Source organism: Salvelinus sp. IW2-2015, linkage group LG9, assembly GCF_002910315.2.
Source record: "Salvelinus sp. IW2-2015 linkage group LG9, ASM291031v2, whole genome shotgun sequence".
Lineage (NCBI taxonomy): Eukaryota > Metazoa > Chordata > Actinopteri > Salmoniformes > Salmonidae > Salvelinus > Salvelinus sp. IW2-2015.
Genome location: NC_036849.1, coordinates 16501309 through 16515936, shown reverse-complemented (window position 1 = coordinate 16515936; position 14628 = coordinate 16501309). Strand labels below are relative to the sequence as shown.

The 14628-nt window shown below is 42.1% G+C and overlaps 2 protein-coding genes across 2 annotated transcripts in view; one reads left to right on the top strand and one right to left on the bottom strand.

The window, feature by feature from the left end:
* The window catches only part of LOC111968697 (uncharacterized), a 19277-nt gene extending 12701 nt beyond the window's left edge, over positions 1-6576 (top strand). Inside the window, exons 5-8 of the mRNA XM_023994493.3 lie at positions 1561-1700; positions 3379-3548; positions 3637-3763; positions 4833-6576. Of these exons, the coding sequence (XP_023850261.1) occupies positions 1561-1700; positions 3379-3548; positions 3637-3763; positions 4833-5038 (643 nt within the window). The 3' untranslated portion in view covers positions 5039-6576. The remainder of the gene's footprint in view (positions 1-1560; positions 1701-3378; positions 3549-3636; positions 3764-4832) is intronic.
* LOC111968696 (transmembrane protein 179) lies at positions 6183-10837 on the bottom strand. The gene is made up of 4 exons (XM_023994492.3): positions 10470-10837; positions 8690-8827; positions 8398-8476; positions 6183-8257 (listed from the first exon to the last, which is right to left on the bottom strand). Exons 1-4 carry the CDS (start codon positions 10769-10771, stop codon positions 8075-8077), a joined length of 702 nt encoding a protein of 233 aa, XP_023850260.1. The 5' UTR covers positions 10772-10837; the 3' UTR covers positions 6183-8074.
* Positions 10838-14628: the final 3791 nt, after the last annotated feature.

Below are 14628 nucleotides of genomic sequence, written 5' to 3'. Positions count from 1 at the left end.
TAGTTTAGTTTAGGGTGTCTCTAGTACTATACATAATGAGTTAGGTGTCTCTAGTACCATATGTTTAGTTTAGGGGTCTCTAGTACATATACATAATGTTTAGGGTGTCTCAAGTACTATACGTTTAGTTTAGCGTGTCTCTAGTACTATACGTTTAGTTTAGCGTGTCTCTAGTACTATACATAATGTTTAGAGTGTCTCAAGTACTATACGTTTAGTTTAGCGTGTCTCTAGTACTATACGTTTAGTTTAGCGTGTCTCTAGTACTATACATAATGTTTAGGGTGTCTCAAGTATTATACGTTTATTTTAGCGTGTCTCTAGTACTATACTTTTTCTTTAGTGTGTCTGTAGCAATATAATTTTAGTTTAGTGTGTCTGTAGTACTTTTTGCTTAGCGTGTCTCTAGAACCATACGTTTAGTTTAGTGTATCTCTAATACTATGCTTTTCACCCTAAAGAAATGTACAGAATGCCCCAAATTCATCCACCCATTAGAGGCCTCCCAATCCAATGGACTTGTTTGGGTGCAATATTTTATTTACAGGGTTTTAGAAGACTCACATCCTACTACAGCACTAGAGCACTGGAGCTTGTGGCAGTTTGGAATTGGGAGGATGGCAGCCTCTTCATCTTTACTGGGTCATAGACATTTTTGTAGGTGTTTATGAACGGTCTACGAGATGAACATTAACCTTGGACACTGATGGAGTAATGAGGACTACCAAGAGAAAACTGGAAGTGATGGACTCATATAACTGTCTTTAGTAGTCAGTGCTAAGTCAATGCCAGCCCCCGTCTTCTCTCTTGGACAGAAAGTTATGGTGCTTCCTGAATCTTTCAGGGCTGTGGCATGAAGTCCTTCGGCCGTTGAAGGGCTTCGCTGTACTTTGGCGACCGGATGTCCTCAAGTTACATTCTAAAACAGTGCAAACAGACACCTGGCCATTACTAATTGAAGGAAAGCGTGGTTTTGGAACAGCGATCGTGACATCTGTGACACTACACAGGACTTGCTCTACATCTATTGGCACACGTAAGAGCCGGAATCTGCTTGCCATGCTATGAACACCTAGCTCCATGCCAGAGCAGTATAGCTGTGGAAGGGTGCACAGTAATCCAACCGGTGGGAGCCATGGCAAAATGGAAAATAAAATATATTTTATTTGTATGTTTGTTTGAGGTTGCTTTCTATGGGTTGGAGGTTGTTTTAATTGGAGTTGGTTGTTTGTCTGGATTTTCTATTGACACAGCCCACTGGGTAAAAAACTTGTGCATCAATGTTGTTTCCACGTCATTTCAACAACATCAATCTGATGACGTTGAATCAACATGGAAAACGGATTTGATTTGCAAAAAGTTTTGTCTTTCTTTCACCCTCCTTTAACCTAAATCCAATGACATGGTGACATTTTTTGTTGATTTCACATTGAATTTACGTTAGTTTAAATCTCAACCAAATGTAAATCCAACTAGACATTTAAATGTCGTCTGTGCCCAGTGGGAGAAATAATCCATAAAATGTTAATTATCTCTGTGTTCCTGTCCTTCGTCTTTTAGACCTCATCTCGCTTTAGAGTACAGTGGGAAAGCCACTAAGATCCATCAGAGGGCCTTTGGCAACGACCACCCCATCACAGACAAGAGTCTGGAGCTGCTGGCCACCGTCTACGCAGAAATTGGAAAAACAGAATACTCAGGTAAAACCCCTGAATAAAGACAGAACACTTTAAAAGCCAGTGTCATGCTGAAATAAACATGGATGAATACTTACAGTAGATTAACTCAATAGTCGTGAGTGTTCCATCATGGCTGAGTGTGTCAGCATGTTCTTCTCAGTGTGACAGGCGTGCACAGGCAGCGGAGAGTTTATAGTTGACAGTTTGTAGTTAAACTGGACCCTGAGAGGTGATTTGGTGTAGACCTTGTCACTAGGTTGACATAAAGCACTCTCTTGTGGCATGACAAACCGGAAAACAGCTGTTAAGCCCAAGAACAACTTAACTGCTTTGCTTCAGCGCACACATCGCACTATAAGTGGCTTACATAATTCCAGTTAGCCCTCCTACTGTATGATGTCTGCTCAATGAATTGTTAAATGAATAAACACACCCACTCAGAGTGGTTTTATATAGAGCTGAACAGAAAATACTTATTGTGAAATTGACAGTTTGAGGCCACTGTATTGGTGTGCTCATACTTCACTCGCATGAAGAGGAAGTGGCATTTTCTACTGTTTTCCAAAGTTGCCGTTTATTTGGGTAGAGAGGTCTGCTGAAGAAGGCACGGGGTAAAATGTGCCCTAGATGTTGAGAAGAGCTGTTGAGTCAGTGTTCACAGACAGGGGTGCTCAGTAGAGCAGGCTATGTGTAGGACCTGGGGTGCTAAGAGAGCGGTTCCTATTCATGCCAGTTGACCTTCTTGGCCATATCCTTGGTAAAATTATTGTCAATAAGTAAAGAGAACAGCTGAAGCATGGACACAGTTTGTCCTTGCAATGTAAGCCTGTCAGGGTACACATTTCATTCACGTGCTTCTGCAAGCGGTACCAGAGCACCAAGTCTAGGTCCAAAAGGCTCCTTAACAGCTTCTACCCCCAAGCCGTAAGACCGCTGAACAATTCATCAAATGGCCACCCGGACTATTTACATTGACCGCCTCCTTCCCCCTTGTTTTTACACTTCTGCTACTCACTGTTTATTATCTATGCATAGTCACTTTACCCATACCTACATGTACAAATTGCCTCGACTAAACTGTACCCCCGCATATTGACTCAGTACCGGTACCCCCTGTATATAGCCTCATTATTGTTATTTAATTGTGTTCTTTAACAAAAAATTGCTTTAGTTTATTTAGTAAATATTTTCTTAACCCTATTTTCTTAAAACTTCTTTGTTGGTTAAGAGCTTGTAAAGCGTTTCACTGTATTCGGCGCATGTGACAAATAAGATTAGATTTTATTTTATTTATTTTGTACACAAAGCGTGATTCCTCTGTGACCTAAAATGGCTGTCATAGAGTTATCATTGTGGGTGTGAGCTGCACGCCTCCTATAAACCCATGTATTGATAGTTGGACGGTCTACATGTTGCTTGTGCAGTCTATTCCACATGTTTCATAGTACAAAGCCAGTGCAGGGCTTTTGTGATCTGGAAATGTGTGTGTTGTAAGTACCACTGCACTGTAACTGTGTATATAGTAAATGGCCATGATGGAGTCAACCCTGATGTTTTTCACAGAAATGTTTGTTTTTGTATTTTGAACTTTCATCTTCAACTCTATCTACACAGTAGTTGTCTGCATGTTTATTGGTACCTTGGATCCAGGTTCCATCTGTGGTCAGAGACTAATGTTTACTCATGGTTAATCCCTTAGATTCCCTAGGCCAGTGTGTGTCAGCGCTTTCCAAGAGGTTTGCTGCTGCCGAGTCCTTCAGAGACACACTCAACAACGGTCTTTCCCACTCCCATTCCCACCGGGATAAACACTCCGAGGTCCGGCACAGGAAAGACCCCCGCCCACTGGTGGACACACCAAAACCCAAGGTGACACTTTTATTTCAATGACTGAAATGTCCTCAAAACTGGTGTCCATTGTGTCCTCACTTCTAATGATATCTCACCCACTCCTCAGGTCACCAACGGTAAAATCCCCATGTCCATACTGAAGAGGTCTGGCTCAGGATCAGACTCAGAGCCCAGCCACAGACGGAAAGGCGAGCGGCGGGTCCGGTTCAGGGAGCCTGAAACCACTGTGCATGGTGAGAGAGACATCAGGATCAGAGATCAAATACCAAACATATGGAGGCCATGAGGACTAGATCTTTCCAAACGTTCAAAGTTTGAGCCCCTTCAGTGCATGTAACGAGCCGAGGAGAGATGGCGTTGCCCTCTGGTGCATTCTCACCTCTACCCAGTCACTCTCACTCCTCTCTACTGCACTGGAAGGCCTTGGTCTGCAGAAACAAGAAACACATTTGTTATTGGACTGACTCAGCTCTATACCACTGGGTTTAAGAGAATTAAACACTCACTATATCAAAACGTATTAAACAATGCTTAGTAATACATTGGTGAGTTATACTGCTAAATCTACTGTTCTCCTAATTCTCTATGGGCCACTACTACTGAACCTTACACAGGGATCTGCGTTGTTATGGCTTAGCTGTAAAAGAAAATGATCAAGATACAGTAAAATCCTGTGATTAGATTGTAAAACACTGTCCCTTGTGGATACTGTAGTATTTCATGTAACGCTGAATTTACAAAAAGAACAAACACGAGCAAGCTATTTACACTTCATGATTAATTATGCATGCAAATAAGGTAGCCTTTTATTTATTTATTTACTTGCTTCTTGTCTATCGGTTTCGCAGACATTCCATACTATGACCGTTTAGTTGGTAAGTCTGTCTGACAGTGGTCCCAAATAATAGCACACTAAGAACATGGAGCAAGTGTCACCCTCATTGACTGGTCATTACTGAATTGTTATACTAAATCTGTGTAAGGAAGACTGTTGAGTGGTGCTTAATATGAGAATTTGCAATCATAGACATTTTAATATTGTACTGTGATGCATGGGTATTCCTCCCTCAATTGTACCCACTTTTGATATTGCATATTCCAGTCCAGTATCTGGTGTATGGCACTTTTTATACTGTTAATAAAGAGACTGAAAATCAGGCCTTTAGCTACAATGGGGTGGAGAAAAGTGATTTTGGCATCAGGAAAACGACATGCCCCTCACTCCTGAACATGCAGACTGGATGAGCCTTTACAAATCATAAATAATTCAACAGTTTGTTGTTGGTCTCTTTTGGTTCACAGCCTATGACACGTCACCGCCCAGCCCCCACCTGGCTCTGTTCACCTGCCTGTTCCTGCTGATGTCACTGCTGGGCGTGGCCATGTTCTGCACGGACCGCCGGCGCCCACAGCGTGTCTGTGAGGAGCTGGAGGCCTCGCTTGCTGTCTACCTGATACACATAAAACAGCTGCTGTGGGGCTGCTGGATCTGGCTAACCATGCAGTGACTGGGACCCACCAGAGGGGGAGACGTGGAGGACTGCATTCACTCTCTTCATTACATGTCCCTTGAGGTGCCCTACCTAGCCTGGTCCACGAGCACCTCAGTCATACACACTGACTATCTATCTATGGTGTTGAGATGTGCACCCCTACTGCTATGCTCACACCCATATATGGAGAAATGTGTAATCCCAGAGATATTTAGCCTCCATGCCTGTATACTGTATGTACCTAGGTGGTGGGTATGCTACCATGTTCGTTTTGTTGATAAGACATTTTGCACATCAGCAATGTCGATGCTCACTGGTATGCTCACTTAATTGCTACAATAATTTACATGTTCCTTTCTTGGCACAATCTATTGTGAGTGAATGTTTCATGGAATGCCAAATTAATTATATTTATTGAATTACAATGCTATGTCATTTGTGCACTTAAAAGCTAACTACAGATATGAATGTGTATATACCGTATACTAAGGACTATCACAATATTACGCCTTGTTATTGCACATAATTGAATGTATAAAGTGTGAAAAACTGCTTAGAGTTGGCACAAAACACCCTTACCGTCTAAAATAAGGATTATGGATTGAGTCAAGCACAATGTGACCACCTTCTGAAAAGGATTGCTGACACAGGCACAGGACTGCTTCACTTCACAGTGCCAGGTTAAACTAGCAAATTGACAAAGCCATCTTTCTTTTACAGCATAAATACTGCAGTCCGGTGTTTCCTACCTCGGTCCTCGGGACCCCAAGGGGTGCACGTTTTGTTTTGTTGCCCTAGCACTACACAGCTGATTCAAATAATCAAAGCTTGATGATTAGTTGATTATTTGAATCAGCTGTGTAGTGCTAGGGCAACAACCAAAATGTGCACCCAGTGGGATCCCGAGGACCGAGTTTGGAAAACCCTGCTGTAGTCAGACTATTTTTAGGTCAGATCAATTTTGGGTTCCAAGTTGGACAAAGATGATAAAACCTTCACCACAATAATATGAATACTCACTTTCCTGGGAATGTACTCAAATTCAATGCGTGCTTATGATTTTGACAGTGTACCTCTTGGTAAATGCAAAAATGCCTCAAATAATATCCTCTATCCTCTAAATTGTATTTATTCTTCCATACTGCATATCTGCATCTACTCAAATATCAAATACTTTTATTTTCTTTAGAGTACATTTTGTAAGGGCTTTTGTTACATTTCTATTTTTTGATTGTGCCAATATTCAGATTTGAATCTTGATGTCAAATGCTTTTAAAGTTAAGGATTATTTGGGAATTGAAAAGTACCTTAAATTAGAGCAAATGTTAATGAGGCAAAGTAAAGAAAGGAATCTACATGAATTGTACGGTATGGTCTGTGGTAAGATGCAGCAACATTATGACACTAATTGAATCATCACTGTGGGACCTTCAGTAATTGGAACCATTCAAATATAGAAATGAAAGTCTCTTCTATAAACAGGTCGAGCTTTAAAGGACAATGTGGACAAAAATCCTCACCTCTTGATCCGAGCAATAAAACACAAGACGTTGTTTCCACTAATACATATTCTTTAAACAGTATAACAGGTTTCAGGGAACACAACTATAAGAAAGAGTCGGTGTTGGAAAAATCTGAGCAATATGATGCAACCAATGTCTGAATGGAGGAGCTACTGAGACTGAAGGTTCCCTTTGCACCATCAAACGGAACTATTGTCATTAGCAATACAAATACCCAGCAAGTCAACATGGCCTGTTTCTGCACATTTTGGTTAGTAGCTGCATTTCACTGCTGACAATATGCCTGTGGTCACTTTGAAAGAAGTGCCTTTTAGAAGGATTTTGTAGTTTCTATATTTCGTTATTTATTTGAATTATTTGAAATAAAACTGTCATTGCATACCAAAATCTGTGAGGGTGGTGAGTAGTGAGGGTGTGTGTGTGTGTGTGTGTGTGTGTGTGTGTGTGTGTGTGTGTGTGTGTGTGTGTGTGTGTGTGTGTGTGTGTGTGTGTGTGTGTGTGTGTGTGTGTGTGTGTGTGTGTGTGTGTGAGATAAGGTGATTATCCATCTTTCCACACTGCGGACTACATTTCCTCACACACAACAGCACAGAACTGGCCTTGGATAGTGAGTTATCCCATCTATGTTACTTATAATTTGTAAACTCACTGTCAATGTTTTTTTGGGGCTTGAGGAATATCGGACCCTGTGCCTCATGACCAGCCTGAACTTTTATGATTATCAGGATGATCAGGTAGACTGATTTATCTAGCTATGTGACTCTCAGGCATTTCCTCCTGAGTTCTGTCCCAGTCAACTTAAGTTCATTGACCATACATGTCTCTTACATAGTACAGTTTTCATTTTTACAAAATACTGTTTGGTAATTGTAGATACTATATAATACACCGCAAAATCACACATCATACTCTGTTGCTGTATGTAGGCAAGGAAGTCACACATTACTGAAAGCCTGCACAATCTGAATGTATTGGATTGTTACAAAAAATATATTGCCCAACATCAACAACTACATCCTGCTCACACTGTCTAACGTTACATGCACACAGTAAAAAATAAAATAAAATAAAAAAGATCCATTTTCACCATCCTTTAACCACCCTGTGTTGAGTCATCATCTAAGTGCAGCTAAATAGGAAGTCATTTAAAAAAGAAGTCTCTATGTTCCATTTCTATCCTCATTAAATGGCCTTGATTCTCTGAGCCAATTTACGCTCCAGTGAGTGCCTTGAAGGGGAAGACATGTCAGCAGTAACTCATTAACAAATATAAATATAGCAAGTGGAATACAGCTGGAAACTCTTTACCCTACGCTTTGCTGTCAACAGCAGCGTTTTCAACTGGTAAATCAGACAGCATATATCTGAGGAGGAGTATATGTAAGCAAGACATAACAATGCACTCTAATCACAGTTAATGGAATTTCAGTTGATGGTATATAGGTTGTCAGGGGCTGGCCTATCTATGATGGCAGTAAGGGTAGGATAAGAGGATATGTTTCAGTGATGTGCACGTGTCCTCTGGGTGTTAGACCATGCCACTCTTCATCTGATTGGCATCAGATCCCCGGCGGGACGAGCGTCCCAGCAGCAGCTCCTTCTCGTGGATCAGACTGTCCAGAAGGTCCTCCTGGCGGTAGTTGTGGTAGACCTTGAGGAAGGCCATGACCGTGATACCCATCCACGTCAGCCACGCTGCCCACAGACCAAACTGCAGGTAGGAGACATGTTTAACATATATAATATAGCCACAGGGTTCAACCAGAGCTGGGTCAAATTTGGACAGAAGACTCTGGTACAGTCTCAATTATCAACACAGTGTATGAGTCTACACATTCGTCTGACCCTTACCTGAGCAATGGCAAACTGGTCATAGAACGAGGAGTTGTCAAGGCCCAACTCCAGATCAGTGTCCTGCAGGTCCTCACAGCTGAAATACAAGTAAAGAGTAAGGTGTGATCTTAGGAGAAGAACTGCTCATACTGTTACTTTGGTCACTGAGATTAGGGGACACGACTAGTCACATGATCATAGGTATATGGTTGTAACTCAATAGTATTTCTAAATCTTGCCACAGACAATTGAAGAGCTTGGGAGACATGTAAGACAGTGTGAGGTATAGACAGGGTGTTTTGAGTCTCACCTGCTGGACATGCTCCCTCCCTCTGTGATGGCGTCACACCACAAGTTGAAGCCCACACTGACGATGGTGCTGGAGAGGAACACTGTGAACACCACCAGGGAGCTGATCACCAGATTCAGGAAGGCATTGAACAGGGAACTACACTCAGAGAGAGAGAATATACACTGAGTATACAAAACATTAGATTGACCATGACAATTTTGAACATGAAAAGTTATTAATAAACAAATTAGGCACATTTGGGCAGTCTTGATACCAAATTTTGAACAGGAATGCAATGGTTCATTGGACCAGTCTAAAACTTTGCACATGCACCGCTGCCATCTAGTGGCCAAAGTCCAAATTGCACCTGGGCTGGAATAATACATTCTGTTCTTTCTCTTGCATTTCAAAGATGATGGTACAAAAAAATACAAGAGAAAGGTTGTTTATTTCTTTGTATTATCTTCTACCAGATCTATTGTTTTATATTCTCCTACATTCCTTTCACATTTCCACAAACTTCAAAGTGTTTCCTTTCAAATGGTACCAAGAATATGCATATCCTTGCTTCATGGCCTGAGCTACTGGCAGTTAGATTTTCGTATGTCATTTTAGGTGAAAATTGAAAAAAAGTGGCGGATCCTTAAGAGCCTTGAGACAATTGAGACATGGATTGTGTATGTGTGCCATTCAGAGGGTGAATGGGCAAGACAAAATATTTAAGTGCCTTTGAACAGGGTATGGCAGTAGGTGCCAGGCTCACCAGTTTGAGTGTGTCAAGAATTGCAATGCTGCTGTGTTTTTCACGCTCAACAATTTCCCGTGTGTATCAAGAATTACCCACTACCCAAAGGACATCCATACAACTTGACACAACTGTGGGAAGCATTGGAGTCAACATGGGCCAGCATCCCTGTGCAACGCTTTTGACACCTTGTAGAGTCCATGCCCTGACGAATTGAGGCTGTTCTGAGGGCAAAAGGGGGTGCAACTCATTAGGAAGGTGTATAATGTGATTTCTTTAATACCATCCTTGTCACATTTCCTTAGTGTTGAATTGGATTTGAATTGAAGATGTCAGTGGAGATTGTGGTGTTTTTTTCTTTTCTTATTCCAACCATCTTGTCAAATGCTTGAGTGGTGGGTTTTAGTTTTATTGTGGCTATATTGCATTTTAATGGATGCTATGACCAATATAAAGAGATTGGTGGTGTAGCTGTATCACAAGAATTCATTAATTCTTAGTTTTAGATAGGCCTTCATGTTTTTTTAAGTGGATGGTCTGTCACTGTTTCATTCTGTCACCTAATGTCAGACCGGGGTAGTCTGAGGTATGAAATCGTCTGCATTGTACAGTAGTAAAACATGTTATTATAAAGATTGCAGACACATCTCTTTCAGATAGAGTAGCCTAATCCATAAATGCAGTTTATATGATTGCAAATCTGTTGAAAAGGCAGAAAATGGCATTTCTTCCCTCGGGCTGATTAAACATATTGATTATGGAGCTACGCAGGGTGATGGGCAAATTGTGCCATAGCAAAAACGTTTTTTTAATTCTATGGGGCCTAGATCTGTAGAAAAGACTCCGAAAAATATATTAAATGAATGGCTAGCGGGTTTTGTTTTTGCTGTATTTAGTCAAGCAGCATCACTGATCATTCGGGGGTGGGAGTGGATGGGCTGCTTGAAACACACCCCATCTCTTTATCTCTCTTTAAAAATAATTAAGATAAAATACACACGAAGAAAACATGCAAAGTAATGCAGAACAGCCACATATTATTAGGACACTCACTCGTCGTGACCTTTGCAAAGAAAGAACAGCAGTCTCCATGCCTGCACTGCGGAGAGGACGAGAGATGCTATCCCGACAAAAGTGATGAAACTGCAGGAAGACTCCGGTCCCCACTCCTCAACGATGAAGCGCTGCTTTGAGACTGTGATGTTCTCATTCTGCCACATACCACGCGTGAAAAGCAAGCATTTTCCATGAAAATCCTCCGTGTTTTCGGAGAGAGGCACTACGGAAATAAAGCCAAACACAAACGCCAAAAAATAGAGGATGCATTGCGCGAAAAGTACATTATCGAGGGCCATTTTCCCATATATTTTATCTTACTGCGTCCGTTGCATCGGCGACTGCGCAGTAGACACTTGAGCGTGGGCGCAGCATCAGCACCATTCACGCTGGAGCAGGCAGGAGTCTCAATGAGCCTAATTTATCTCATATTATACTAATCGGGTAATTCCATGAAACTGGTACGATTTGAGTCCCTCTGACCTTTTTAAGTATATTTTAAGTATTGGGTCACCAAAATCCAATATAATATAAATTTAAATGTACCCTGTAAACATTACATTCATTTCAATTTTAATGTCAGAAAATTGTTTGTTTTCAACTGACACCAAGCATTTGTCATGTCCTCTGTAGCCTATAACTATTACAGTTGAATGTTTTAACTGCATGATTATTTATTAAAATCACCAAATATTTTTGCATACCTCAGACTACCCCGTTACACCAACCAATGCCCTCAATGCACATTGCATGCCCGAACATTCCAAGCTCTCTTTACCCGGGAGCGGATTCCAGTGCGTTGTCAGGCATTGCCAACATGGAGGAGATCTCTTAAATATGTATCAAATTCGTTAAATTACAAATTACATTCTCATAATTGAAAAGCTACAGCAATGCAGTTGTGAGAAAAATGTAAGAACATTTGAAGACAAGTGTTTCAACATAGTATAACCACTACAAAGCTGATGCCTCTTCCATAGACTTGACTGCAGCTAGCTAGCATCAGAGCCTTCTGGCTAATATCATAGACTGGATATAGCTTTGTTTTATAGAGAAGGTCTATGTACTTGTAATGTTAGTTGAAGCTAACATTAGTTTACAAAGTGATTGTTTGCTAAGATGTGTATTTGGTTGGCTTTGCTATCGCTCAAGTTGGTCCAATGTTTTGGAAACAGCTTGCAAGCCCCATCCACTACATAACATACTGTATGTATCTTGTGAGGGAAAAATGATGTATTCACCTTATTTGTTGGCTATGTAACAATTATTTACTTAACGAACAGTAAGATATTTCTGTCCTGCTAATGCTGTGTTTTATGGTCTCCACTCTAGCACCCTGCAGCTAGTCTGGGTGTTGAGGACATGGGTTCTACTAGAGATAGCTTGAAGCTGACAATTGATTTGTGTTGGTGATAAAAACCTAAAAGCTGGCATTCTATAGACAAGATGTGGTGGTGTGTGACTCGAGATAGAGAGAGCCTGGAAGAGTTAAGAACAATGCCTCATTGTCTCATATTCATGGCATCTGGGAAACTAAGTAAAAGACCATCCTGTGTAGATAACCAAGGTGGCTTATGGGAAGGTTAGAAGTGACTGACTAAGCAATCTTGGTATCAGCTATATAAAAACGGTGCATCGTCTGTAAAGGTCAGTCAGTCAAGACTGGTGGGTTGACGGTCTCATTATTGCAATAATTAATCAATATTAAATAAAGATGATTGTTTGAAGAAATGACCAAGACCAAGTCTCTCTCAGTACTGAATTTCCACTACATTTTATCTACACTGAATACAAATATAAATGTTATATGTAAAGTGGTGGTCCCATGTCCATGAAGTGGTGGTCCCATGTCCATAGTCTCCCGGGTGGCGCAGTGGTCTAGAGCACTGCATCGCAGTGCTTGCTGCGCCACCAGAGTCTCTGGGTTCACGCCCAGGCTGGGCTGGGTTCGCGCCCAGGCTCTGTCGCAGCCGGCCGCAACCGGGAGATCCGTGGGGCGACGCACAATTGGCATAGCGTCGTCCGGGTTAGGGAGGGTTTGGCCGGTAGGGAGGGTTTGGCCGGTAGGGATATCCTTGTCTCAGTATGTAATTTTTTTAAATAAAATGTATGCACTCTACTGTATGTCGCTCTGGATAAGAGCGTCTGCTAAATGACTAAAATGTAATGTAAAATGTAAATGTAACTGAAATAAAAGATCCACAAAAAGCTTATGTATCTCAAATTTTGCACACACATTTGTTTACATCCCTATTAGTGAGCATTTCTCCTTTGCCACCTGACAGGTGTGGAATATCAAGAAGCTGATTAAACAGCATAATCGTTACATAGGTGCACCTTGTGCTGGGGACAATAAAAGGCCACTCTAAAATGTGCAGTTTTGTCACACAACACAATGCCACAGATGTCTCATTTTTGAGGGAACGTGCAGTACAAGATAGTGCCAGCCACGTTCCGGCCCAGACGACATCCCTAGCTGCATCCTCAGAGCATGCACAGACCAGCTGGCTGGAGTGTTTACTATGCACATATTCAATCTCTCCCAATCCCAGTCTGTTGTCCCCACATGCTTCAAGATGTCCACCATTGTTCCTTTACCCCAGAAAGCAAAGGTAACTAAATGACTATCGCCCCGTAGCACTCACTTCTGACATTGTGGCTAGTTAAGGATCATATCACCTCTACCTTACCTGACACTCTAGACCCACCACAATTTGCATACCGCCCCAATAGATCCTGACAGGCCGCCCCCAAGTGGTGAAGGTAGGAAACAACACCTCCACTTCACTGATTCTCAACACAGGGGGCCCACAAGGGTGCATGTTCAGCTCCTTCCTGTACTCCCTGTTCACCCATGACTGCATGGCCACGCACACCTCCAACTCAATCAAGTTTGCAGACGACAGAACAGTAGCAGGCTTGACTACCAACAATGAAGAGACAGCCTACAGGGAGGAGGTGAGGGCCCTGGAGGAGTGGTTCCAGGAAAGTAACCTCTCCCTCAATGTCAACAAAACGTTGAGGAAGCTAATCGTGTATTTCAGGAAACAGCAAAGAGAGCACGCCCCTGTCCACATCGAAGGGGACCGTAGTGGAGAAGGTGAAAAGCTTCAAGTTCCTCAGCGTACACATCACTGACAAACTGAAATGGTCCACCCGCACAGACAGTGTGGTGAAGAAGGCGCAACAGCGCCTCTTCAACCTCAGGGGGCTGAAGAAATTTGGCTTGGACCCTAAGACCTTCACAAACTTTTACAGGTGCACAATTGAGAGCATCCTGTCGGGCTGTATCACCGCCTGGTATTGCAACTGGTCTGCCCAACGCATCACCGGTGGCACACTGCCTGCCCTCCTGGACACCTACAGCACCCGATGTCACAGGAAGGCCAAAAAGATCATCAAAAACATCAACCACCCAAGCCACGGCTTATTCACCCTGCTACCATCCAGAAGGTGAGGTCAGTACAGGTGCATCAAAGCTGGGACCGAGAGACTGAAAAACAGCTTCTATCTCAAAGCCATCACTAGCCGGCTACCACCCGGTTGCTCAACCCTGCACCTTAGAGGCTGCTGCCCTGAGCTGACAAGGTAAAAAGCTGTAGTTCAGCCCCTGAGCAAGGCAGTTAACCCACTCTTCCCCGGGCGCAGATGACGTGGATGTCGATTAAGGCAGCCCCCCTCACTTCTCTGATTCAGAGGGGTTGGGTTGAATGCATTCAGTTGTACAACTAACTAGATATCCCCCTTTCCCTTTCCCCATATACATAGACATGGAATCACTGGTCACTTTAATAATGGAACACTAGTCATTTTTAATAATGTTTACATACTGCTTTACTCATTTCATATGTATATACTGTATTCTATTCCACTGTATTTGAGTCAATACCACTCTGACATTGCTCGTCCTAATATGTATAGATTTCTTAATTCCATTATTTTACTTTTAGATTTGTGTGTTTTGTTGTGAATTGTTAGATACTACTGCACTGTTGGAGCTAGGAACACAAGCATTTCGCTACAACCGCAATAACATCGGCTAAATATGTGTATGTAACCAATACATTTGATTTTCAATTGGCATGCTGAATGCAGGAATGTCCAACAGAACTATTGCCAGATAATTTAATGTTAATTTCTCTACTATAAGCCGCCT